We start from the raw sequence: 26,737 nt of genomic DNA, 5'->3' as shown, positions 1-26,737 counted from the left end.
CTCCAGCGTGTCCTGGGTCTCCCCTGGGGCCTCCTCTCGGGGGGACATGCCTGGAACACCTCCCCAGGGAGGCGTCCAGGAGTCATCTGAAAGAGATGCCCGAGCCACCTCAGCTGATTCCTCTTGATGTGGAGGAGCAGCGGCTCTATTCCGAGCTCCTCCCAAGTGACTGTGCTTCTCACCCTATCTCTAAGGGAGCGCCCAGCCACCCTGCGAAGGAAACTCATTTTGGCCGCTTGTATCCATGATCTTGTTCTTTCAGTCATTACCCAAAGCTTATGACCATAGGTGAGAGTCGGAACGTAGATCGACCGGTAAATCGAGAGCTTCGCCTTTTGGCTCAGCTCCTTCTTCACCACAACGGACCGGTAAAGCGACTGCATCACTGCGGAGGCTGCACCGATCCGCCTGTCGACCTCACACTCTATCCTTCCCTCACTCGTGAACAAGATCCCGAGATACTTAAACTCCTCCACTTGAGGCAGGACTTCTCCACCAACCTGGAGAGGGCAAGCCACCCTTTTCCGGTCGAGAACCATGGCCTTGGACTTGGAGGTGCTGATTCTCATCCCAGCCGCTTCACACTCGGCTGCAAACGGCCCCAGTGCATGCTGAAGGTCCTGGTTTGAAGAAGCCAACAGGACATCATCCGCAAAAAGCAGAGATGAAATCCTGTGGTTCCCAAACAGGATTCCTTCCGGCCCCTGGCTGCGCCTAGAAATTCTGTCCATAAAAATTATGAACAGAACCGGTGACAAAGGGCAGCCCTGCCGGAGTCCAACATGCACTGGGAACAGGTCTGACTTACTGCCGGCAATGTGAACCAGACTCCTGTTCCATTCGTACAGGGACCGGACAGCCCTTAGCAAAGAGCCCCGAACCCCATACTCCCGAAGCACCCCCCACAGAATACCATGAGGGACACGGTCGAATGCCTTCTCCAGATCCACAAAGCACATGTGGACTGGTTGGGCAAACTCCCATGAACCCTCGAGCACCTATGAAGGGTGTAGAGCTGGTCCAGTGTTCCGCGACCAGGACAAAAACCGCATTGTTCCTCCTGGATCCGAGGTTCGACTATTGGTCGAATTCTCCTCTCCAGTACCCTGGAGTAAACCTTCCCTGGGAGGCTGAGAAGTGTGATTCCCCTATAATTGGAGCACACTCTCCGGTCCCCTTTCTTAAAGGTCCCATGGCATGAAATTTTCACTTTCTGAGGTTTTTTAACGTTAAAATGAGTTCCTCTGACCTTCTTAAGTCACCCCAGTGGCTAGAAATTTCATAATGTGTAAACCAAACTATGCCCAATATTTGAGAATGGCGCGTCAAAACGGCGCGTTGAGAAGCTCTTCCCTTGCCGACATCAGCAAGGGAGATGATCCCCACGCCCCCCCTCTGGATTCCCACCCACTGTATGGATTGCCCGCCCAGCTCAAAAGTTGCCACCAAACATGGAAGTTGCGCTGTACATGGATGTGACAACACAGAAAGGAGTCTGTTTTTACTGCCGACGGGAGAGCCCCTGAAGACGCAGTGGCTTAATTTTATTTACTCCAATAATACGCCGTCGAGTCTACCTAAGACGGTGTATGTTTGTCGGAAGCATTTTCCTGATGAATGTTTCCACAACTTGGGACAGTACAGGGCAGGTTTTGCACATCAACTGTCACTGAAGCCTGGGTCCGTACCAAGCATCCCTGCCGCATCAGCCACAAACACCGAACAAGTAAGTGTATAACTGTTAAGTCGTTTTGCTGTGTTTTAAAATCGGTGTGTTAGCCTTGCAATGGCTACATTAGCTGTGCAGCTAACCGCTTCCTGCAGTTAGCCAGGTACTCTGCGCTACAAAACCAAAAAGCATGCAGCATGCTCTGTTAAACTGAGTTTAGTCTGGAAATTGACTGTAACTTATGAGCTTATGTTTTGCCGTGTTTTAAAATCGGTGCCACGTTAGCCTTGCAATGGCTACATTAGCTGTGCAGCTAACCGTTCCCTGCAGTTAGCCAGGTACTCTGCGCTACAAAACCAAAAAGCATGCAGCATGCTCTGTTATAATAGCCAATCAAAACAGTTTTTACAAAGACACCCACATTCTTTTTTTTAAGTCACTTGTTCATTTTATTTGTTTGTTTGTTCAGTAAAAACCCAAACATTTGTTGAATTTATTTTATTTCCTTGCGTCGCACCTTAATGACGTCAGTGCGCTGTATTTTTCCCTTCGCGGTTTGTTCCTTCTCTCTCGCCATAGTAAGACACCCACATCCGCTTGTTCTGACCCACTGGAGGTAGCGTCACAGTGCTGTTAGCCAATCAGAGGTAATACATTTACATGTCATGAATATTAATGATAAGACCCACCCCCACCCTCTACCCTTCCCTGCCTCCTGCTTCTCATTAGCAAAACGACGCACTGGGAAAAGCGCTGAAATGGGGCTTTCTCCCAGGAGGCTATATCTACGTGCCGAGGGTTCATTTCGAGAAAGCCTGCGGATATAACATCCGGAAACCTCCACGATCCCGTTTAAAGCATCAACAAACCACCATGCCATGGGACCTTTAAAAAGAGGAACCACCACCCCAGTCTGCCACTCCAGAGGCACTGTCCCCGACTGCCACGTGATGTTGCAGAGGCGTGTCAGCCAAGACAGCCCCACAACATCCAGAGACTTGAGATACTCAGGGCGGATCTCATCCACCCCCGGTGCCCTGCCACCGAGGAGCTTGCAAACCACCTCAGTGACTTCGGCTTGGGTAATGGACGAGTCCACCTCTGAGTCATCAGCCTCCGTCTCCTCTATGGAAGACATGACGGTGGGATTGAGGAGATCCTCAAAGTATTCCTTCCACTGCCCGACAATATCCCCAGTCGAGGTCAACAGCTCCCCACCCGCACTGTAAACAGTGTTGGCAGAGTACTGCTTCCCCCTCCTGAGGCGCCGGATGGTTTGCCAGAATTTCTTCGAGGCCGACCGATAGTCCTTCTCCATGGCCTCCCCGAACTCCTCCCAGTTCCGAGTTTTTGCCTCTGCAACTGCCCAAGCTGCGGCACACCTGGCCTGCCAATACCTGTCAGCTGCCTCAGGAGTCCCAGAGGTCAACATGGCCCGATAGGACTCCTTCTTCAGCTTGACGGCATCCCTTACTTCTGGTGTCCACCACCGGGTTCGGGGATTGCCGCCACGACAGGCACCGGAGACCTTGCGGCCACAGCCCCGAACAGCTGTGTCTACAATGGAGATAGAGAACATGGTCCACTCAGACTCAATGTCCCCCGCCTCCCTCGGAAGCTGGGAGAAGCTCTCCCGGAGGTGGGAGTTAAAGACCTCCCTGACAGAGTGCTCGGCCAGACGTTCCCAGCAGACCCTCACCATACGTTTGGGCCTGCCAGGTCTGTCTGGCTTCCTCCTCCACCAGCAGATCCAACTCACCACCAGGTGGTGATCAGTTGACAGCTCAGCCCCTCTCTTCACCCGAGTGTCCAAGACATAGGGCCAGAGATCAGATGAAACAACAACAAAGTCGATCATTGACTTCCGACCTAAGGTGTCCTGGTGCCACGTGCACTTATGGACACCCCTATGCTCGAACATGGTGTTCGTTATGGACAAACTGTGACTAGCACAGAAGTCCAATAACAAAACACCACTCGGGTTCAGATCGGGGAGGCCGTTCCTCCTAACCACGCCCCTCCAGGTGTCACTGTCATCGCCCACGTGAGCATTGAAGTCCTCCAGTGGAACAATGGAGTCCCCACTCTGAGCACCTCTCAGTACCTCTCCCAGGGACTCCAAGAAGGCTGGATACTCTATACTGCTATTCGACCCATAGGCACAAACAACAGCAAGAGCCCTCTCCCCGATCCGAAGGCACAGAGAGGCGACCCTCTCGTTCACTGGGGTAAACTCCAACACATGGCGACTGAGCTGGGGAGCTATAAGCAACCCCACACCAGCCCACCGCTACTCACCATGGGCGACTCCAGAGAAGTGGAGAGTCCAGCCCCTCTCGAGGAGCTGGGTTCCAGAGCCCAAGCTGTGCATGGAGGTGAGCCCGACTATCTCTAGCCGGTACCTCTCAACCTCCCGCACAAGCTCAGGCTCTTTCCCCCCCAATGAAGTGACATTCCATGTCCCAACAGCTAGCCGCTGTGTTCGGGGATCAGGTTGTCGAGGTCCCTGCCTTCGACTGCCGCCCAATCCACACTGCACCGGCCCCCTACGGCTACCTCTGTGGGTGGTGAACCCACAGGAGGTCAGGCCCATGTCACTGCTTCAGGCTGAGCCCGGTCGGGCCCCGTGGGCAAAGGCCTGGCCACCAAGGGCTTGCATACGAGCCCCAACCCCGGGCCTGGCTCCAGGGTGGGGCCCCGGCTGCGCCATGCCGGGCGACGTCACGGTCCTTGATCGATTCTCCATAAGGGTTTTGGTGAACTGCTCTTGGTCTGGCCTGTCACCTAGGACCTGTCTGCCTTGGGAGTCCCTAACAGGGGTGTAATGCCCCCGACAACATAGCTCCTAGGATCATTCAAGCACACAAACCCCTCCACCACAGTAAGGTGGCAGTTTTCATCTCATCTCATTATCTCTAGCCGCTTTATCCTTCTACAGGGTCGCAGGCAAGCTGGAGCCTATCCCAGCTGACTATGGGCGAAAGGCGGGGTTCACCCTGGACAAGTCGCCAGGTCATCACAGGGCTGACACATAGACACAGACAACCATTCACACTCACATTCACACCTACGCTCAATTTAGAGTCACCAGTTAACCTAACCTGCATGTCTTTGGACTGTGGGGGAAACCGGAGCACCCGGAGGAAACCCACGCGGACACGGGGAGAACATGCAAACTCCACACAGAAAGGCCCTCGCCGGCCCCGGGGCTCGAACCCAGGACCTTCTTGCTGTGAGGCGACAGCGCTAACCACTACACCACCGTGCCGCCGGCAGTTTTCATTTTTTTTATTTATTTAAAATGACACAGCAGGATTCGTTTAAAAAAATTTAATTCTAATAAATAATCAAAAATTAGGTTTGCAGGGACACAGCACTCATCCGATCTGGGGAAAACTTTTGCTATTGATACTTCCGGCATTACGATTCCGCTCAATGGACTCAGCTGCATCACGATTGGCCAACAGTCAAAAGCAACAGGAAGTGTAATTGGACAAACGGTGCTCACGTTTAACCACCAACCAGTCAGCGCGCAGCAGGGGCGGGACCGACTGGGTCAGAATGTGAGAACGAAGTACCTGACAACACGGAGTGCTTACTGTAGTTCTACTTCCGGCCTTATTTATCGTTCTGCTCTGTAGGTAAGTTAGTCATTAACTTACCTAGTTAGCATTGTTTATTATTTAACTTAGTCCGGAACGGGACTGTTGGTTTTAAGCATGTAGCCTGGGTGCTGAGTGACAGCTAGTTATGTTTGCTAGCAACCGCTGAACTCCTCTAACTTCACCTCAGGTTGCGCTAACGCTTAGCTTTGACAGCTAGTGAACTCGGCTTAGAGATCCAAAGATTTAGTTTGATGCGAGTAAAATATATAAAAGCAAATGGGTTTCTATTTGAGTCGCTTCCTGTATCTCAGAGTGTGAGGTGATCACTGACTTTCACACACTTCCTTCCGGTCAGGAAGAAACAACACGGACATCCGGCAGGCCGCCCAGGCGTGATGGGGATTCTGCGCGTGCGCACTGCACTTTTACGCGCCCATCATTACGTCATGCCTGTGTTTCTGTTCATTTAATCATGGAAGGCGGTTTTTTCCCTTGAATGGTTTACTGCAGGGCTTTTCAAAGTGTGGGGCGCGCCTCCCCTAGGGGGCGCCAGAGTTCTTCAGGGGGGCGCAACGTGAGGAAAAATAAACCAGGGTGGTTCTCCACCATAGTTGCAAATTGATGTCACCTCACTTAACAAGTATTCTGAGAGCAGGGGCCTCATGTACAAAGCTTGCGTACGCACAAAAAAAGCTACGTACGTCACTTTCTGCGCAAACATTCGTATGTACAAAGATTGACTTGGCGTGGAAAAGTGCGGTACTCTACGCAAACCTCATGGCTGACGTACGCACATTTCTGGTGCATCTTGGTACTTGGCGACACTTAGAGGCAGAGCAACGCAACTACATTTAGGCCTACTCGGTCAAGAGTCATGACATGGCGATAAGAGGCATCCAAAAAATGCATCGGAACATCGGATGCGTGAATTGAAATGTATGTCAGTCATACGACATTGTCGAGACACATAATGCGAGACTGTTGGGTAAATGCCAACAGATCCATCAACCATCCCTTCCATATTGTAATTACGGGAAATGAGAAACCCCAGCAATATCATTTCGATATTATTCCCATTGACTATTGGTTAATTAATTAAATTAAAGAATTCACATGCAGGACTATGCATTGCAGCTAGCTTCCTCGCGCATTTGCCGCGAGGTGTCAGACTGAAATATTATTAGTTGATGTTGCGTGGGGTAGCTTTATCACATAATTACCAAGATCAATATATGAAACGATTTCCAAGTGCGTACAAATCAGACACAACCGCGGTGTGTGGCGTGTTACACAATGTGGCACAGCGGCACGGCGTGCCAATAATGGAGCGAGACCTGCCGGAGGACCCAGACCCTGGGCCTCACAACGAGGTGCCACAGCGACATGGCGTACAAACCCGGCAGCGCTTAATAGCCACAATGTGAAAAGGTAAGGACAGACGGGACACGGGACACCATTCATTTTTTTAAGATATTCTTTTAATGTGTTATTCAGTTCCTTCAATTCCTCGCGGATTCCCTCGAGGTTGTCGTTAATCGCCTCTATCCCCTTTAAAATTTCCCCCTGCGACTCAAGGACCGCGCGCGTCAGCACCCGGCCTGTGGACCCGGCGACAGGGGCAGGCGGTGGAGAAGGGGGGCAGGTGACAGTGACGCTGGATCCGCTCGGCTGGGGGTCCTCTTCCTGCTCGGGTGGGATGGACTGGGGGCCTCCTGTTGTTCCCTGGCACCCTGCTAGAATACATTTGTCATTAAAATCCTATTGTGGAAAATATGTGCACATGTTTTATTTCTGGTTACATGTGGCTAGGAATATTGGGCCTACTAAGAGAGGAAGACATTTCCTCAAATACAGGGTGTCCCTGAAAGAATTTACACATTAGAGCACTAAAGGTGTTTTTTTGTTTTCAAAACCCATGTAACTCAAATAGACACTCATTGTGGCGCAGGCACTGCGGACGATGCGAATCATACCGTTATCTTGGTATAAGCTACATTCACATTCAGTGGCATACAATCAGTGAGCGTTGCATGTCTCATAGCATACACTTTGAACATCACTTTAATTGGAGGTGACAGAACAATTAAGTGATGTATGTGAATTCTATTACACTGTGCTAAAGGCAGGGATTAACGCAAATAAATGTTAATGTTAAATGGTAATAATAAATGTTAAATGTTAATTTGATTAACGCGAGATTTCTAACATTTAATTAACATTAACGCGTTAGTAAAAGTTGCCATGTCTTTTACCTAACGCGGGCCTTACTGCAGGTCTATTTATACTAATTAACATATTCAGTGTGGAATAATTGAGGGAGGAGACGGGGCGGGGAACGGGGCTCGTGCGTGTGCGCCGAATTCCACGTTGATTGGGATGTACAACAGGAGAGTGCGTGGAAACCTTCGTACGCACTGATTGATACATCCGGATTTTTTTGGTCGTACGCAAATTTCCCGATTTTGACATGCGCACATATTTAGTGGGAAATCCATGCAGGTCTTTGTACATGAGGCCCCAGGCCTTTAAATAAAATCAGGGTGTCTGTGTTCCTATGCCTTCCTATTGATTATAAAAATTAATTGATATTAAATTTTATCCACTCAAATATAAGTGTTGGTAGAATTTTTCATTGGAAGTACCCAAGGGGGTCCAAAATGCGTGTCTCATACATCCCAGAAGGAAAATAAACCCTTGCTGAAAAATATTTATTGGTGTTATTATTTTGTGTCACCCATTTAAATATGATCAATATTGTCCATGCAGCATGAAGAAAAGCACGTTTTGAAAATATTTCCAATACTAGTCAGAAATTTTCCCGCCAAGAAATTGATTTTTGGTGTCCTAAGTAATTAAGTCAGTACACTAACAGTACTAACTACTAGAGACACCTGGGGAAAATGGACAGAACTATTCTACTGAGATGACTGCAGTGCATTGTGGGAATCCCACAAGTTCAAGGGAGGGAAACACTGAATTTCATATTGTGGTAGTTTTCCAGCATTGTTCAGGTTTGTATGGCAATTTTTAACAGAATTTATAATAGCAGTCAATACACTAACACTTCTAGAATGATGTAGGCCCAGCTTTGTCATGAAAACATGTTTGTGCCATGAATGTGAGTCAGAAGACCTTTCAACTAGACTACAATGCACAGGCATCATATACACATCTGCACCCTGGTGACCAGATGATGAACTATTTGTCCATACACTAACAGTCCATACACTCACACCGGGGTCTGTTTGTGTACTGACTATTGTGTTAGTGTATTGACCAATTTGATAGGATGACAGTTTGATGTCTCTCGATCCCTTTTGTCAACCTACTAGTATATAGGCCTATACCTAGTACATGTATCCTACCAGGATATCTTTAAAGGTTTTCTGATTAGGCCTAGTCAATTTCTGAGAGTGTCTGTGTACTGACTTAAAAATTTGAATTTGCCCCTCCCCCCCATACTCACCTTTTACAAAGTCTGTGAAGATTCTCAGTCATCCAGGTCATGGTAAACTGTGGGTGGTAAAAGAGAGCAACTGGACTTGCTTGAAGATTCTTGAAGACGTTTCACCTCTCATCCGAAAGGCTTCTTCAGTTCTCCTCTTCTCTTTAGTTGAACTGAAGAAGCCTTTCGGATGAGAGGTGAAACGTCTTCAAGAATCTTCAAGCAAGTCCAGTTGCTCTCTTTTACCACCCACAGTCACCTTTTACTAACTGTTAATTTTACTTCCAGCTTCCCCTACTTACTACCTGGTTGAATGATTGATCTTTACTGTTCTGCTCAAATAATCAACTTCGTTGTCTTATTTTTGAACATGTCAGTACACAAACATGCTGTCAGTACACAAACGCTGCACCCTTTTAATACATATATTTATTGTTCTATTGTGATAAATATACATTTTCAAATAGAATTATTTATAATAAGGCCCAGATTTGTAATTGGGGTCAATTACATTTTGATTTTGGTCAGAGATTATGGATTTTATTAGGCATTTCAGAGACCTGTTTGTGTACTGACAGAGACAAGGGCAACCTTGACTTTGAAATGACCTTGACCTTTGACCTTGAATTTTGCCATATCGAGCAATAAGAAGATACTTTGATAAAACTCCAAAATTGGCTACCAGAATTCTGCCTTATGAACTTATCAGTTTGCTCAAGGTCCATATCCCAATTTGCAACTATAGTGGAGAACCACCCACCAGAATAAGTTACTATTGCAGACATTTAGCGAGCTTCAGCTAGCCTTTACCAGAGGCAAAATGGATCGATTTTTAGTACCTAAAGCTACAGTGAGTGAGGAGACAGAGTCTGGGCCAAGCAAAAAAAGAAGGAAGTATGAGCATGATTATTTAAAGTTTGGATTTTCATGGACTGGATCTGAAGATGCTCCACTGCCACAGTGTGTTGTCTGCCAAAAGGTGCTCGCTAACGATGCTATGAGATGTTTAAAATGTGTTAAACAAGATGTTTTTTTTTTTAAAAAAGCACAGATGTTTAAAATGTGTAAAAAAAAATAGGTTTTAAAAAAGCACAGATGTTTAAAATGTGTAAAAGAAAAAAATAATGTGTACAACAACCATTTTTTAAATACGAATGGAACATTAAGTATAGCAACAACAAAAATTGTGGGGGGGAGGGGTGCTGTTGTTTATTTGCTCTCTGGGGGGAGGGGCGCTGTTGTTTATTTGCTCTATGGGGGGAGGGGCGCTGTTGTTTATTTGCTCTCTGGGGGGAGGGCGCTGTTGTTTATTTGCTCTCTGGGGGGAGGGGCGCTGTTGTTTATTTGCTCTCTGGGGGGGAGGGGCGCTGTTGTTTATTTGCTCTCTGGGGGGAGGGGCGCTGTTGTTTATTTGCTCTCTGGGGGGGAGGGGCGCTGTTGATTATTTGCTCTCTGGGGGGGAGGGGCGCTGTTGATTATTTGCTCTCTGGGGGGGAGGGGCGCTGTTGATTATTTGCTCTCTGGGGGGAGGGGCGCTGTTGATTATTTGCTCTCTGGGGGGAGGGGCGCTGTTGTTTATTTGCTCTCTGGGGGGGAGGGGCGCTGTTGTTTATTTGCTCTCTGGGGGGGAGGGGCGCTGTTGTTTATTTGCTCTCTGGGGGGAGGGGCGCTGTTGTTTATTTGCTCTCTGGGGGGGAGGGGCGCTGTTGTTTATTTGCTCTCTGGGGGGGAGGGGCGCTGTTGTTTATTTGCTCTCTGGGGGGGAGGGGCGCTGTTGTTTATTTGCTCTCTGGGGGGGAGGGGCGCTGTTGTTTATTTGCTCTCTGGGGGGGAGGGGCGCTGTTGTTTATTTGCTCTCTGGGGGGGAGGGGCGCTGTTGTTCATTTGCTCTCTGGGGGAGGGGCGCTGTTGTTTATTTGCTCTCTGGGGGGGAGGGGCGCTGTTGTTTATTTGCTCTCTGGGGGGGAGGGGCGCTGTTGTTCATTTGCTCTCTGGGGGGGAGGGGCGCTGTTGTTTATTTGCTCTCTGGGGGGGAGGGGCGCTGTTGTTTATTTGCTCTCTGGGGGGGAGGGGCGCTGTTGTTTATTTGCTCTCTGGGGGGGGTCTGACTCTCCCACACTTTGAAAACCCCTGCAATACAACACAGCCAATCATTTAAAGGAAATACATAGACATCAGATATTAACAGAAAGAAGTAAAAAAATAAATTATGGAAGGCGATTTCTGATCGTCAAAACTTCTCAGGACCTGCCACATGTAGTTTAGTGTTTTCTGATAAAATCCTTGTAAGTCAGTCAGTAAAAGTTTATTGCCGTGTGCAGTGGAATTCAACAATGAACTTCACAAAGAGATAAAAAGAAAATGTAAGCAATGCAGGACAACAAACTCTCACATTCTACACCATGAACACGTTTACAATGTACATGAGATCTACAGGCCTGTGTGTAAAAGTCTGAGGCACATGTTAAGAAATGCTGTCGACCAAAAATGGCTTAAAATAATGAAATGAAATGTTTCAACATTAAAAAAATACTATAAACAGTAATCCGTGAGCTGTAATAAATGAAGCAAAGTCAGTATTTGGTGTGAGACGACCCTTTGCTTTAAAAAAAAACAAATCTCCGTCTCCGGTCCAGTGAGGTCAGTTTTATGTGGAAATGATCTGTAGGTTTTGCTGAGCATCTTCCAGAACCAGCCACAGTTCTTCTGGACACTTTGACTGTCACACTCACTTCTTCATTTTACACCAAAACCCAGCAGCCTTCATTATGCTTTCTTTTCTCATCTGAAAAGTGTCTCTTATGGAATATGATGCTCAGATACAAACATTTTTTTTCTGTAACATTTAATTTTATAATTAGTTTAGAGAAAAAACTTCTAGATAAATACTTAATTTAATTTATCTAGAAGTTTTTTCTCTATTTTCTTTTCTCTGTTTATCTGTAATGATGCTGCTGGAATCTTAATTTCCCTGAGGGAACCCGCCCAAAGGGATCAATGAAGTTTTATCTAATCTAAATCTAATTTTGTGCTGGAAAATGAACATTTGGACTCGAACGTTTTTGTACTGACTTGATAATGTAGAAGTCATAAAATACAACCCCAGTTCCAAAAAAGTTGGGAGACACTGTAAAATGTAAATAAAAACAGAATGTGATAATTTGCAAATCATGGAAACCCTATATTTCATTGAAAATGGTACAAAGACGACATATCAAATGTTGAAACTGAGAAATTTTATTGTTGTTTTTTTAAAATGTCAGCTCATTTTGAATTTGATGTCAGCAACACATTTCAGAAAAGTTAGGACAGGGACGTGTTTACCGCTGTGTTGCATCACCTCGACTTTTAACAACACTCTGTAAACGTTTGGGAACTGAGGAGACCGACTGCTGTAATTTTGAAAAAGAAATCAAAGTTTGTCAGTGTTACTTTTAAATTAAGATCACAATATCTCAAAAGTGTGCTGTGACAATTTATCACCATATTGAGATGATAGTATTGTCTCACCCAGCCCAACTGGAGAGGTCATAAGGTTTTCTTTCTTTCTTTTTTTTTTTTTTGCTCCTAATATTCAGCAGTGTCCTTTTTTCCTCCCTCTCTCTGATCAGGGACCAGCACCTGATTCCACCTGTTTCATCATATAGTTGATCTTATTTTCATTTGATTATCAGCTATGGCTCCCGATTGGCTGGAATGAATATTCATCCACGCAGACCCTTAGCGCTTAAGATCGGATTTAGTCATAATTCTTGCACAACATTTAGCAACTTCTGTTCTTCCTTATTCTTGAATCAATGAAATTCTGCCTGAGTTCATTTTTCCTCGTGTTTACAGTTAAATTTGACTTGGTGTAGCTCAGTGTATGTTCAAATGAACTTCCTGTCTTGTGTTCCATCAGGAATGTTCAAATGTCTGAGGATCAGGAAGCACAGGATGATGAACTGCTGGCTTTAGCGAGCATTTATGATGCAGAAGAGTTTCGCCGAGCCGAGTCAAGCCGGGAAGGAGAAATCCATCTGTGTCTCGAGTTGCCTTCTGACTTCAAGTTGCTGGTCAGCGGTGAGGTGATGTTCGATTCACTCTGGTGTTTAAACCTGACTCATTTCTCCTCGCTCTTCTCACCTGAGTTTATGTGAATTTGCCTGGACAGGGGAGAGATGTGTGGAGTACGACGTCTCCTTTCTGCCTCCTCTGGTCTTGAGTTTCGAGCTTCCTGTCGATTATCCTTCCTCATCAGCGCCAGCGTTTACGCTGAGCTCCAAATGGCTCTCCAGACTCCAGGTGAAGAAACACGTTGTTGTGAGTGCGGCTGGCTGAGAGAGGTGGGCGGCGCTCTATTATACAGTGGAATTGTTTCTAGGTTCTCACTGGGTACGTTCTGCATCATGGCCACAGCAAAACACACAAAAACGGTTTGGTTTGTTGAACAAGAGACTTTTATTAATTTATCAGTTATGGAAATATAATTATATTTCTCAAACAGGATTCTATCGTTTCTGAAATAAAATTATACAAGATCTAAAAGTTATTTATTTATTTATTTATTATATTAAACTAAGTCATTGAACTAACTCCCAGAGGAACGTACTGATTAAGTCACTGTCAGGTGTCAGTTATTAAAATAACCGTTAAAAATCCCACACTGTGTTTGGTGCGAAAGTGTGTTAGCAGCTTGGCTGGGAGTGAAGGGAATAAAACTGGGTAGGAGGAGCATACTCTGTCTCCTCTGTCAATCACAGCAGCTCTAGCCAGTCATAGGCATCTGTGAGCTTGCGTATGAGGAAGAGGGCAGATAGCGCTTTCCTCCCGTCCCGTGACGCAGCATGAGCAGCCGTTTAAATAGAAAAACAAAGTTTATCAACTCAAGTGTTTCATTCTCCATCTTTCCTTCTCTCAACATTATCTGTTTATCAGCTGACATCTCTGTGTAAACGTCTGGATGACCTGTGGCAGGAGAATCAGGGCAGCGTGGTGCTCTTCACCTGGATTCAGTTCCTCAAGGAAGAGGCTTTGGAATTCATGGGTCTGCAGTCTCCTCTGGAGATCCCCAGTAGTAGCAGCAAATATCCTCAGCTGGAGTGCTGCAGAACTGATGGAGCCCCCAAGCGAGCCGAGAACACAGGGGCGGAGAGGAAGAAGTCGGCAGAGCTGGACCCCCGCGCAGTTCTGGAGGCGGAGCTGCACACTGATCTGCTGCGTCAGCTCCTGGACTTTGACGAAGCTCAGCGGCAGAAGGTTTTCGACAGTAAGGTCTTCTGCTGTGGGATTTGCTTCTCCGAGAAGCTGGGCTCCAGCTGCGTGCTCTTTAAAGAGTGTCAGCACGTTTACTGCAGGACCTGCATCACGGAGTACTTCCGGATCCAAATCCGAGACGGCAAAGTCCAGTGCCTTACATGCCCTGAGCCGGAGTGTACCTCTGTAGCCACGCCTTCCCAGGTAACCTCTTACACCTGTACGTATCTGGAGCATCATTGTAAGCAAATTTAGCGAACATGCATAAATATGATTTTAACTTGAGAATGTCTTTGAGAAGAAATTATTTAAATGACCTGGATGACTGAAAATCAGGTGACTTACATTTAAATATTAAAAGGCCTGGAATGTTCTACTGCCATAAACATTAGCAGCAGCATCACACGCTGCATCCCAAAAGCACAAAATAAATCTCTATAAGAAAAAAAATTGAGTTTTTTTTTAAAATCTTTTAAGCTTAGTTTTTATTTCTGTACACTGTGTTCTTTTTTCTGACGTGTCGCTTGGATTTCTGTTCCATACGCCATCAGAGATTCATCTAAAATCTTCAGTTTGTCTTCACAGCTTCCTAAAAGCTTCATTCTGTTTCACCAGGTGGAAAACACACACACACACACACACACACACACACAGCTTTTAGAACGAATTAGAAAATTTCAACCCAAACATAAAGGACACGTTTATTCTGATCCTTTTTTAACATCAGGCAAAAAGGTTCATTTCTGCAACAAAGGTTAAGAAACGTTTTAATACTTGCTGTAGACAAATAAAAGCAGAACATGAGCTCTTAAACATGGCATTTTCAGTTGGATATGTAAATCTAAAATCATCAGCAGGGATTTTAATGATGTTTTGACACCTGTAAGCCATCTGGGATTTGAAGGTGTCGGGTCGTGACGTGATCATGCATCTCTGACAGGTGAAGCTGCTGGTTGGGGAGGAGGAGTTTGCACGCTACGATCGCTTGTTGCTGCAGAACAGCCTGGACATGATGGCGGATGTTGTGTACTGCCCTCGCACTTCCTGTTGCATGGCTGTGATGCTGGAGCCCAACGCCACCATGGGCCTGTGTCCATCCTGTCGCTACGCCTTCTGTACGCTGTGCAAGCGCGCCTACCACGGCCTGTCGCACTGCCCACCCACCGTCCGTAAGCAGCTCTTACTGATGAGGAGTTTCATGACATCTGTAATAACATCCAGCTGTATGAAGTGCACAGGAGTGACTGTAAATAAAGGAACGTGACAAGGAGTTAAAACCTTACTGTTTCGTATTTAAATTTTTGTAGCAGTTTTGTCATGAGCAATGACCTGAATTACTCCTGAAAATAATGTGCAAATATCGAGCAGAGAAACGTATTGAAGACTATTTTCAGAAGCCATGCTCCTCAGCGCTTCATGCTGCAATGTGCTCACATGGTTATGATATCAGAGGAACATATTCAGTCTTTAATGGAATGAAAATAAAAGTAAAACCAAAATATTTCTTTTATTTTTCTCCCTAGAGGAGCTCACTAACCTGCAGGAGGAGTACCTGAATGCCTCTGAGGAGGACAGAAAGTTCTTGGAGCAGCGTTTTGGGAAGCAGGTGATCAACCGAGCTATAGAGGAGTCCTTCAGTCAGCAGTGGTTGGACGAGAACTCTAAACTCTGCCCTCACTGTAGCTGTCACATTCAGGTCAGCGTCACTGATGGATCTCAAAACCATGAAACGTCCAGTAGATTTAGATACAAAGTGAACTGTTCAGGTACGCGAACACAAAACTACGTTGATTGAAGATCTGAGAAAACATTATAGGAATATAAAGTTAGTGTGTAATATTCACCCAGTGGAACGTCAGAGTTTGGAGGAGTCCTTATTAGATTTTGGAAACCGCTACCGGGATCAGAGTGCGAGTTTGGCGTGTGTGTGCGCGTGTGTGTGCGCGTGTGTGTGCGCGTGTCACAATGTGCTGCTCACACAATAAAACAGTCGTTTAATAAAACACAGCTCATGCAAGAGATTTTAATGTTTAAAATAATCGTGAGGCTGAATGAGCAGCGTGATGAACATCACACTAACGTCCTGAGGACCTCCGTAATGTTCAGCGTTTAATATTCACCAGAAATCCAGCAGAACATACACACGGCAGAAAAAGTGTAAAACACGTCTTTCAGTATCGGTAACGTCAGTCGATGAGTTAAAGCTGTTGGAGGTGTGACGGAGCGTCCGGTTCCTGAATCTGAGGTGGACGAGACACCCAGCGACTTCACTGTGACTTCATTAAAGACGCAGTGAGGAGAAGAAGAGGGTGATCGCAGTCCGGTGATGATGATGGGTTTTGAGACAGAAATAATTTAAAACTCTGATCGTGCTGCTTGTGTTGTGAAACGCTGACCTCGATGACTGAACTTCACCCCACGCGTACGTAGGAGTTCGGATCAGATTGCAATGTTGTTCCAGAGCGTCCAGTTGAGGTTCATTATAAACCGTTCATTCAGAACCGCGACCTGCTCCGTACGTCTCCTCACTCTGGTTATGATTAGAATGAAAGAAACACGAAGGGTCTTTCAGCTCGTGTGTCTCCTCTCGACTCTGCAGAAGATGCAAGGCTGCAACAAAATGACCTGCTCCTCCTGTCACCAGAACTTCTGCTGGATCTGCCTGGCTCCTCTGTCTCGAGTGAACCCCTACAGTCACTTCAACAATCCCAACGTACCCTGCTTCAACCAGTACGCCTCCTCTACACACTCCTCCTCTACATTCTCCACCTCCTCCTCCACACTCTCCAACTCCTCCTCCATTATACTCTCTTCCTCCACACTCTCCTCCTCGACACTCTACACTCTGCACCTCCTCCACACTCTGCACCTCCTCCACACTCTGCACCTCCTCCTCTACACTCTCAACTCCTCCTCCATTATACTCTCTTCCTCCACACTCTCCTCCTCGACACTCCACACTATCCACCTCCACACTCTCCAACTCCTCCTCCTCTACACTCTACTCCTCTACACTCTACTCCTCCACACTCTCGAACTCCTCCTCTACCCTCTCCACCTCCTCCTCTACCCTCTCCACCTCCACACTCTCCACCTCTACACTCTCCCTCTCCTCCACCTCTACACTCTCCACCTCCTCTACCCTCACCTCCACCTGTACACTCATTGTCTTCTCCTCTTCTACACTCACCACCTTCTCTACACTCTCCACCTCCTCTACATTCTCCACCTCCTCCTCTACACTCTACACCTCCTCCACAGTCTACACCTCCACGCTCTCCACCTCCTCTACTCTCCTCCTCCACCTCCTCTATACTCCACCTCCACACTCTCCAACTCCTCCATTATACTCTCTTCCTCCACATGCTCCTCCTCTGCACTTACCTCCTCCTAGTCTACACTCTCCTCCTCCAGCCTCACCTCCTCCACCTCTACACTCACCGCCACCTCCTCTACGCTCACCTCCTCCTCCACAATCACCACCACCTCGTTCTCCTCCACTTCTTCTACCCTCTCTTCCTCCTCTACCCTCATCACCTCCATGATATTAATAAATGAAAACATCTATACTTGTGCTCCATAGTGTAAGCGTTTGAAGGCATCTCTACCTGGAGCTGATGTTGCTCTTTTGCACAGTTTTAACTGATTTGTAACTTTTTAATGAATTTAGAAGAATGTCTTTATGCATATGGACAGTTTTTTTTAAATCTGAAAAACAGTGAAGAAATAATTGTGTGTCCACATATAAGATTAATCTGTGCAGGTGTTTATAAACGAGGCTCTGGGTTTTTGTGCTACTTAACTTTATAAATGGGACACAGAAACAAATTCAAATCGACCAGCAAACATCTGACCAATCAGAACAGCTGGATTTGTTCTAAATTGGGCTTAAATTTTAAAGCAAGTAGCATCAGCTACTGATTACCAGAATCACTGACTCTAACTTTGGATATCACTTCCTGTTATTGTTTTATTCTCTGTCTATGATGTGGCCCACTTTGTTCTTCACTGAATTTCCTGAATCTTTATTTTATATCCAGTGAAGCGACTTGTGCATCACTTTTATTAGACCTGACTCTACAGGCAGGGTAAAGTGTTTTTTCAAAGAGTGCATTAGTGTTTCTTTTCTTTTCTAAAACATTTTTGTTCTCTTTCTAGATTGTTCCAGGGTGTAGATGATGATGATGATGAGTATTGGAGTGATGAAGATGAGTGAAAGAGTTCAGCGCCACCACCGGGAGGAATGTTATCAGCGCACTGATACCTGCTGTGTCCATCCCCTCACTTTATCTCCATTTAAAAAAAACTTTTCAGTTGTTCCAAAATGCAGTTACTGATCAGATTGTTGAAGGGGGTTAAGAAAAGCTAAAAAACAAAAATGCTGCTTGTTATTTGTTTGAAGAGAAGCAGTTCGAGGCCCTCTTGAGTTGAGTAATTTTATCAGAGCATGAAAACAACAGACTTGTCCTAAAACCATTCTTCAGATAATCTCCTGTGTTCATGATCAGCATGTTCCCAGTTACACAAAGAGCACGAGTTCCTTATGTTCTGTTTCCAAGGTTAAGACTTTTGTACCCGTCGCGGTGAAGACTGAGTATTCGCCTAAATTCTGAAATTACCTAATTCCTTATTAATTCTCTATTTTTCTTTTTTCCTTGTTAAGGCTTTATTGAGAACATAAAGTTATATGCAGATATTTGTGTAAACATGCTGGCCACAATAAACAGATCTATCGGCCTGATGAACTCTGCCTTTTGTTTGCATTTTAATAGATTCAGGATTTTCTGCCTGAATCACTGATCATTGACTGTTTCAGCTTCTGTTCAGAAATTATAATTGTGATGCTTATTCATTCAAAAAGAACTTCAATATTCTTTAATGGTGTGCCATTACTTTAACTCACTGGAGTTATTGTCACTGGTGTCAGGAACACAGTGACGGTAACAGCTGTGACTTAAAGTAATGGCACCACATTAAAGAATATTAAAGATGAATTTTCCAAGATGGCATCAACAGCGTCTCAAATGACACCAGCATCAATAAACTTCAATTAAATCCTGTTTAAACCCTTTAATGATTATTTTAAAGGAAGATTGAAAGGTTTATCTTTAATTACACATCTAAAATATTTACATAGAATCTATAAGTAAAAAATGAATAGCTTGCTGTGCGGAGGGAAACTCACCTGGTGCTCAGCTGAGTTAAAATGGCTGCTCAGTCTTCTGAACTTTGACCCTGGAAGCACTTACCCATAACTTTTTTTGTGTGTGTGAGAGTTCAGATTTTTAAAAATAGTTAACTATGAAATGAAGGGAGAGGTGTTCTTTTAAAATGATTTATATTATTTAAAAAATTATTTTATTCTGTTAAAGTACATCTTTGAGACGCCTCATACTGAAGTTCAGTCTGTGCCATTAAAATGAATAAGGATAAAGTATATTTAAGTGTCTAAAGCAGTGAAACTGGCCTGTCAGACAAACCGTTTTTCAAGCACGTTACAGGTTCAAAAGAAATGTGGAAAAATTTACATCATAATAAAAGTGTTAATCCATTATTTACTGCTTATCACACTGGTCCTTTCTCAAGCCTTGGGAAACTTCTGAGGCTGTACTCGAGGTCTTGGTAAAGAAATAATTCACTGATGTTTAATTCACGATGCACACTGAAACAAAAACGAGTACAACGACCCTCAAACCTCATTGTAGTGGAACATTCAAAAGCACCGCAAGCTGCTTCTAATCCTTTTGGCTAGAGTTGCTGACATGTGCTCCCTCTCTCTCTCTCTCATCCACACTATACACTCAGAAAGGTACTGAATACACACCGATCACTGTGGGATTCTACAGTCAGCCTAAACCGTGTTGAGGTGGGTTTTGTTTCTCTCAACCATTGATGTAAATTTCAATACAAACTTTCTAAAGTTGACACAAAGTCTGTACTGATGGAGCTCTGCAGGATTTTGTCTCAGTAAACCTGAGCATGTGTGTTCACAGCCCTGTCTAGATACACCATGACTGAACAGGACTCAGACCTGACCGCTGTAGTGCAGGAGCTGTGGGACAATGATATCAATCGCCTGAGACCTGGGACAGACTACCGCATATCTCTGCAAGTAATAATAATAATAATAATAATAATGACTGCAACCCAAAGTTAAAGGAATACTTCAGTGTTTTTAAAATAAACTCTATCCTCAGGATCTCTAGTGTATGTGTGTTTTAATTATGATGTCCTTACAAATATACAAAGAAAAAAACCCTGTTTATTTGAAACTTGATAATAATGGGCACCTGAGGGCAGCTGTTGATTTCTGGCTATAAACAGATGAAATATGTGACCAAAACTATAACTGTTACATCTGACAAACTTTAACAGGAAACGAGAGAAAGTTTGATCCAACTTTCCAACACCAGAGCAATTCAGGAAATTTCAGCTCCTTCACTTCAGCCAAGGTTTTTCTGGATATTTTTTTTTTCTGTTTTATGTTGAGACACACTCACTACATTGATGGAACATAACCACAAAAAAGTCATCCCACGCGTGTGTTCTACAAAAACATTTCCCCAAAACCCCGGTGATGGCCCTCACAGCTCCACGATCAGTACGTTTTGGATAAACACATTTTCTGTTCTTTCAGCTGATTTTGTATTTACTCACACGGAGTCATTTAACTGTGGCGTGTGTATAGTGACTGACCGACCTGCCCGTTGTTCTCTGGTGGGATTTATAGAAGAAAACAACAGTTCACGTTAGTGCTATTGTCTGTTTCCTCATCCGGCTCTCACAGACATTAGTTCTGACTGAAGGAAAGAAATGAGAAGATCGGACACGGAGCAGAAACAGCTATAGAGTGTATTATACTTTATACCACAGCATGGTTGAATTCTCGAATCTGATTGGTCAGAAGCTCTGACAGTAACATGAACAACAGGTTTATATTAATGCTCTTGTTCTAATATGTTATCAACTGAACTTGAGTAAAATTTGGAAGACGTTGCTGGATGGATGTGTGTGAGAAACCTGAATGATTTGATTTAGTGACCTTGTGGTGACCATTTCAGCATCAGCCACCAGGGAAGTGAATCAGTGCATCAGAACATTACATGCATTTACTCTGGTGAAAAATGAATCCAGAAGCAGTTCGACCTGAACCTTATCATTCTGGAGAACATCTCAGAAAGGAAACCAGGTCCAGACTGTGTGAACGAATGGAGTAAAGCAGGATGTGTGTCAGAAGCTTCAGTATCCAATTTCCTGTTAGTCACATGGAGCCTGAAATAAATGCAGAATAAATTACAGGTATAAATTTCATCTTCATGACTTTGTCTCTTGCAGAGTAAAGCAGCGAATCTGTCAGACGTCAGTGATGGGAAAGAAGAAGCTCAATCTCCGTTTTTCACATATGTGGATGAAACCATTTTAAAAAAAGAAACCTTTTTGGGTAAGAAATGTGGAATATTAATCTCTGAATAATAATAATAATAATAATAATAATAATACAACTCCAATTCCAAAAAAGTTGTAATGCTGTGTAAAATGTAAATAAAAACAGAATACAATGATTTGCAAATCCTTTTTCAACACATTCAATTTAATACAAGACAAAGACAAGATATTTCATGTTCAAAGTGATAAACGTTTGTTTGTTTGTTTGTTTGTTTGTTTGTTTGTTTTAAATATGCACTCATTCTAAATTTGATGCAACAGCTGTTCAAAAAGGTTGGGACAGGAGCAACAAAAGACTGTGAAAGTTGTGGAATTCTTAACCCCCCCCCCCCCCCCCCCCCCCCAAAAAAAAAAAAAAACCACCTGTTTAGAACTTTCTACAGGTAAACAATTGGAAAGGTTCTGTCTTTCCCAAGTAAGGATGGGGTGAGGTTCAGCAACAGGTTAAGAACAATGTTTCTCAATGTACAATTGCAAGGAATTTACAGATTTCACCATCAACAATCCATAACATCATCAGAAATTTTGACCCCTCAGGCAGCACTGCATTAAAAACCCACATGGCTGTATAAAGGACATGACTACACAGGCTTGGGAACACTTCAGAAAACCGTTATCAGTAAACACAGTTCATTGCTGTAGCTACCATCAAACTGAAAGCCATAAATCAACAACATCCAGAAACGCCGGTGAGTTCTCTGGGCCCAAGCTCATCTGAGATGGACTGAGGCAGAGCGGAAACGTGTGCTGGGGTCTGATGAGTCCACATTCTGAATTGTTTTTGGAAATCACTGACGTTGTGTCCTCTGGGCTAAAGAGGAAAAGGACCATCCAGACTGTTACCAGCACAAAGTTCCAAAGCCAGCATCTGTGATGGTATGGAGGTGTTCGTGCCCATGGCAAGGGTAACTTACACATCTGTGAAGGCTCCATTAATGCTGAAAGGTTCATACAGGTTCTGAAGTAACATGCTGCCTTACAGATGATGTCTTTTTCAGGGATATCCTCTTTATTTCAGTAAGTCAACGCCAAGCCACGTTCTCCTCATGTTACAACAGCATGGCTTTGTAGTAAAAGAGTGCAGGTGCTAAACTGGCCTGCCTGCTTCCTGTTGAAAATGTGTGGCACGTTATGAAGCACAAAATACAATAAAGGAGACACCGAACTGTTGAGCATCTGAAGTCGTATATCAAGCAAGAATGGGAAAGAATTTCCCTTTCAAAGCTTCAAAAATTAATGCCTCAGTTCCCAAACACTGACTAAATGTTGTTAAAAGAAAAGGTGATGTAACACAACGGTAAACGTGCCCCTGTCCCAACTTTTTTGGAATGTGCTGCAGGCATCAAATATAGAATGCGTGTATATTTAGTACAAAAAAAACAAAACAAAAAAGTTGATCAGTTTGAAAATTAAATATAATTTATATTGTATTCAACTGAATGTAGATCAGAAAGGATTTAGAAATCATTGCAGTCTCTTTTTTTTCTCTGTTTAAAACACAGCGTAACAACTTTTTCAGAACTGGGGTTGTAGTTTTATTAATACTAATACAGTTTTAATCGGATAGTTTGATATTGCTCCTGTTTTTCAGCCTTCATTTCACTTCTGGACAATTATGAGAGTGTTACTGGTGTACCAGAGGTCGTGACCCCGGAGGAGGAGGCAGAGAATCACAGGTTTTTGGACTCCATAATAAAGACTTCTGTAATGAAGGTAACACCTGAGCTAACGGAGTTAATGACTAATGTTACTGACGAGACCTGAAAACTAATTCATCATTCAACTGTCAGGGGAAAAGCACAAGTAAAGCATTACAGGGACGGAAAAGACTGAAAGAAATGAAGGGATTAAATTAAAACTGTGAAACACCTCAGGTCATCACTGAAGTAATGAAAGCAGGAAAGTATTTGTTTTGGGAAACAGCAGGAAATGAATCAATACGTTTTCTTGAATTTTGATGTGCTACTGTATGATTAATGTTTAAAAGCAGGCTGTTTTAGAAACATTTAAGCATAACCATATGAATTATATATCCTTAAGATTAAAAAAAAAATTAAAATATCCTTCACTCATCACCTTATCTGCTCTCCGGTCAGTTCAGTAGTTCTCTGGCCTGTAGTTCAGATCTTATTAGTTGTGGATAACTGGAAATAATTAACGTGAAATAAAATTCAACAGCAATTCACTGTATGTTTTGACAGAAATGTGGCGTAAAAACAGTAAAGGAAAAGTTATAGTTGTGAATTTCACAGCCGTGTAACACTGCAATAAAAGTCTCTGGATTACAGCAAACAGGACTTTTTTCCCCTCATGTTTTGTCATTTTTCCTCAGATTGTCCATAAGTACCTTGTAAAGAACGATCTCTCTCCACTCGACACATCAGCATTTAAGGAGCAGCTGCACCACATCTGGTTCGAGCTTTATACCAGGAGAGGATCCAGCAGGTACTGAGAAATAAACTTCCATCCACCGTGTACTTCTGTGCAACTGCAGTTTGAGAGCTCCGGTAATAAGATCTGAAATATCTCTCTCTCTCAGGCCAGACTCATCAGGGTTTGAGCATGTCTTCGTGGGTGAAACGAGAGGTGGACGCACTGTTATCGGTTTCCACAACTGGATTCAGTTGTACTTGCAAGAGAAGCTCGGCCATATCAACTACAAAGGCTACAGCGTGGAAGAGAATTCCCCAGAAGTAGGTTTCTGCTTCTGTAAGCATCATTTGATGGGATATAATATGGCTGAATTAAAGGTTAAAAGCAACTAAATATCTCATCTCATTATCTGTAGCCGCTTTATCCTGTTCTACAGGGTCGCAGGCAAGCTGGATCCTATCCCAGCTGACTACGGGCGAAAGGCGGGGTTCACCCTGGACAAGTCGCCAGGTCATCACAGGGCTGACACATAGACACAGACAACCATTCACACTCACATTCACACCTACGCTCAATTTAGAGTCACCAGTTAACCTAACCTGCATGTCTTTGGACTGTGGGGGAAACCGGAGCACCCGGAGGAAACCCACGCGGACACGGGGAGAACATGCAAACTCCGCACAGAAAGGCCCTCGCCGGCCACGGGGCTCGAACCCAGGACCTTCTTGCTGTGAGGCGACAGCGCTAACCACTACACCACCGTGCTGCCGCAACTAAACATAATAAGTAATAATTATGTGTCAGTAATGCAAACTGAAAGTTTAGGTGTAAATATTTTGAGCTGTTAAATGCTTCACTGAATCCAGGAGACACATCATAGTGTTGTAATGATGTATTAAAACATGCTATGAACATGCACAGGACACGTGATGTCCTTCAAATGACCTTTATAAATTTGGCAAATACTTTTCTGTAAGCGTGTGCTGCAAAACCAAACGAGCAAATAGTAACTAACTGACCAGAAACAAGTGCAAGTTAGCTGTAGGAAGAACCGAGACAAAAAAAAGCAAAAAAAAAAAAACCTGTTTTGAGATGTTTATTTATGGAAGGAGTCTCCAGTGTCAGTGCTTTGTAACGTTTCTGACTCTTCAGGACAGAGGAGTTTACACTTCTTTGCAGTTTCTCAGTAAAGCTGCAGATTTTTTCTAGAGAGAGATTGAGAGAGAGAGAGAGAGAGAGAGTCAGTCTGGTGAGGGATTGTTTTCCTATAACTGCACACACACCACATTGTATTTTATTTCTTGTGCAAGTTATATGTTGTACTAATTTACTGTAATAAATAAATGTGTGCTGAGTTTTGAATATGAATGTCGAGGCACTGGTTCTGTACAGTGATTTTCTATCCATTATGGTTTACAGCCTGATGAGAACAAACACATTTTAGCTCTTCAGTTCAGCTGGAAGAACGGGATCAAGCCCAAAGGGAGCATCTTCGTTGGTGTGAGCCCAGAGTTTGAGTTCGCCCTGTACACCCTGTGCTTCATCACCTCTCCTAATGAGCGCGTCAGAGTGTCTTTCAGTCTTTACGACGTGGAGATTGTGTGCCATCACTACAACCGGAAGCACATAGGAACAACTTACCCTGTCCTCATCAGATACCAGGACATGCAGTGAGCGGAAGGGCATCTAGGGTTTATAGTAATGGGTTATGATTACTGCTTTTATATTTTAATCTCTCACGAAAATAAAACTAAGAAACACTGCAGATTCATTTATATTCAGTGCATTTTCTTTCTTTTAAATCAAATTTTGTTTGCACTGATAAAGTGTGTACATGCTCTATATTGTTCTAGAAATGTCACTCATTATCTAGTGAGAGATTACATCATGATGATTGTTATGAGGCCACACACCCACTGGAGCACAGGTTCCTTGGCCTGTTCCTGGAGAACCCTCTGCCCTGCACTTTTCAGTGTTTTCCCCACTCCTGAAACTACTGATTCAACTGGTCAGCTAATTACCAGAAGTGGGTGTGATAGAGCAGGAAATGCACTAAACATGCAGGACATGGGGTGCAGCTCCTCCAGTAACACACAGACACCAAGTTTTCGATTAAAACACAGGGAACTCCTTTATTCCATCGTTGTTCAATTCGTCCCATGAAAACTGATAATAAAACAACAATTAAACCGTTGCTAATCTCATTTAACAGACGTCATTAAATTAACATAGCTAACCTAGCTTGCTAGTTGGCTATTACAAACATTAATAGAATAGAATAGAATGCCTTTACTGTCACTATACACATGTACAATGAGATTAAAGCATCTCCAATAACAGTGCAAACAGTGTGTAGAGAGAGAGAGAGGAAGGGGGGGAGAAGGGGGGGAGTGGAGTGTGTCAGGGGGGTAAGGTGCACAGTCCTGAGGTGTGTGTGTTGTGTTACACATTATGGAGTGAGGTATTGCTCATTGCACATATAAATTATTACACAGAGAGAGTCACATTATAAATTATTGCATGAGAAATTCACATTATAAAATAAAATATTACACATTTATGAAGTATTGCAAGGTAAGGTAGGTGCACAGACTTGAGGTGAATGTGCTGTATGTAAGGTGCACAGTCCTGAGGTGAGGTGAATGTGTTGTGTTTCACATTATGGAGTGAGGTATTGCACATTATAAAAGTATTGCACAGAGAGAGTCCCTTATAAAGTACTGCACATTATAAATTATTGCATGAAGACAGTCACATAGAAAAATAAATAAACTATAAAGTCAGAGCATATCCAAGTTCAGGGCTGTTATGGCTTTTGGAAAGAAACTGTTTTTGAATCGGTTTGTCTTTGTCCTGATGCACCTGTAGCGCCTCCCTGAGGGCAACAGGTTGAACAGATCAAAGCCAGGGTGGGAGCTGTCCTTGATAATGTTCTTAGCTCTGCTAAGGCAGCGGGAGGTGTAA

The 26,737-nt window shown here is 44.1% G+C and overlaps 2 protein-coding genes across 6 annotated transcripts; both read left to right on the top strand.

The window, feature by feature from the left end:
- The first annotated feature begins 5,209 nt into the window (after window positions 1-5,209).
- On the top strand, window positions 5,210-18,699 carry rnf14 (ring finger protein 14). 4 transcript variants are annotated; one of them, XM_060936557.1, is made up of 8 exons: window positions 5,210-5,306; window positions 12,621-12,781; window positions 12,873-13,003; window positions 13,637-14,158; window positions 14,895-15,123; window positions 15,478-15,650; window positions 16,554-16,684; window positions 18,113-18,699. In XM_060936557.1, exons 2-8 carry the CDS (start codon window positions 12,631-12,633, stop codon window positions 18,168-18,170), a joined length of 1,395 nt encoding a protein of 464 aa, XP_060792540.1. In that variant the 5' UTR covers window positions 5,210-5,306; window positions 12,621-12,630; the 3' UTR covers window positions 18,171-18,699. The 4 variants fall into 4 exon arrangements, with proteins under 4 accessions (XP_060792540.1, XP_060792538.1, XP_060792537.1 ...); XM_060936555.1 differs by having other exon boundaries at window positions 5,222-5,310; window positions 15,478-15,560; XM_060936554.1 differs by having other exon boundaries at window positions 5,222-5,310.
- A 209-nt stretch (window positions 18,700-18,908) lies between these two features.
- On the top strand, window positions 18,909-25,540 carry endou2 (endonuclease, polyU-specific 2). 2 transcript variants are annotated; one of them, XM_060936558.1, is made up of 7 exons: window positions 18,909-19,820; window positions 19,948-20,066; window positions 21,290-21,395; window positions 22,992-23,113; window positions 23,733-23,845; window positions 23,940-24,093; window positions 25,193-25,540. In XM_060936558.1, the coding sequence occupies exons 2-7, from the start codon at window positions 19,965-19,967 to the stop codon at window positions 25,445-25,447; spliced, it is 852 nt and encodes a 283-aa protein (XP_060792541.1). In that variant the 5' UTR covers window positions 18,909-19,820; window positions 19,948-19,964; the 3' UTR covers window positions 25,448-25,540. The 2 variants fall into 2 exon arrangements, with proteins under 2 accessions (XP_060792541.1, XP_060792542.1); XM_060936559.1 differs by lacking the exons at window positions 18,909-19,820; window positions 19,948-20,066 and adding an exon at window positions 20,073-20,555.
- Window positions 25,541-26,737: the final 1,197 nt, after the last annotated feature.

The sequence above is a fragment of the Neoarius graeffei genome, chromosome 12, assembly GCF_027579695.1.
Source record: "Neoarius graeffei isolate fNeoGra1 chromosome 12, fNeoGra1.pri, whole genome shotgun sequence".
NCBI classification, from domain to species: domain Eukaryota; kingdom Metazoa; phylum Chordata; class Actinopteri; order Siluriformes; family Ariidae; genus Neoarius; species Neoarius graeffei.
Note: the sequence above shows the minus strand (reverse complement) of the source record. Positions and strands in the feature narration are given on the sequence as shown.

What these genes read in the sequence shown, in the direction of transcription:
- rnf14 (XM_060936557.1), top strand. Translation starts at nt 12,631, where the DNA reads ATGTCTGAGGATCAGGAAGCACAGGATGATGAACTGCTGGCTTTAGCG. An exon ending in GCACTGCCCACCCACCGTCC is followed by an intron (nt 15,124 to 15,477) that starts GTAAGCAGCTCT and finishes TTTTCTCCCTAG; the next exon opens with AGGAGCTCACTAACCTGCAG. An exon ending in AACGTACCCTGCTTCAACCA is followed by an intron (nt 16,685 to 18,112) that starts GTACGCCTCCTC and finishes TTCTCTTTCTAG; the next exon opens with ATTGTTCCAGGGTGTAGATG.
- endou2 (XM_060936558.1), top strand. Translation starts at nt 19,965, where the DNA reads ATGACTGAACAGGACTCAGACCTGACCGCTGTAGTGCAGGAGCTGTGG. An exon ending in TAAAGACTTCTGTAATGAAG is followed by an intron (nt 23,114 to 23,732) that starts GTAACACCTGAG and finishes ATTTTTCCTCAG; the next exon opens with ATTGTCCATAAGTACCTTGT. An exon ending in ACCAGGAGAGGATCCAGCAG is followed by an intron (nt 23,846 to 23,939) that starts GTACTGAGAAAT and finishes TCTCTCTCTCAG; the next exon opens with GCCAGACTCATCAGGGTTTG.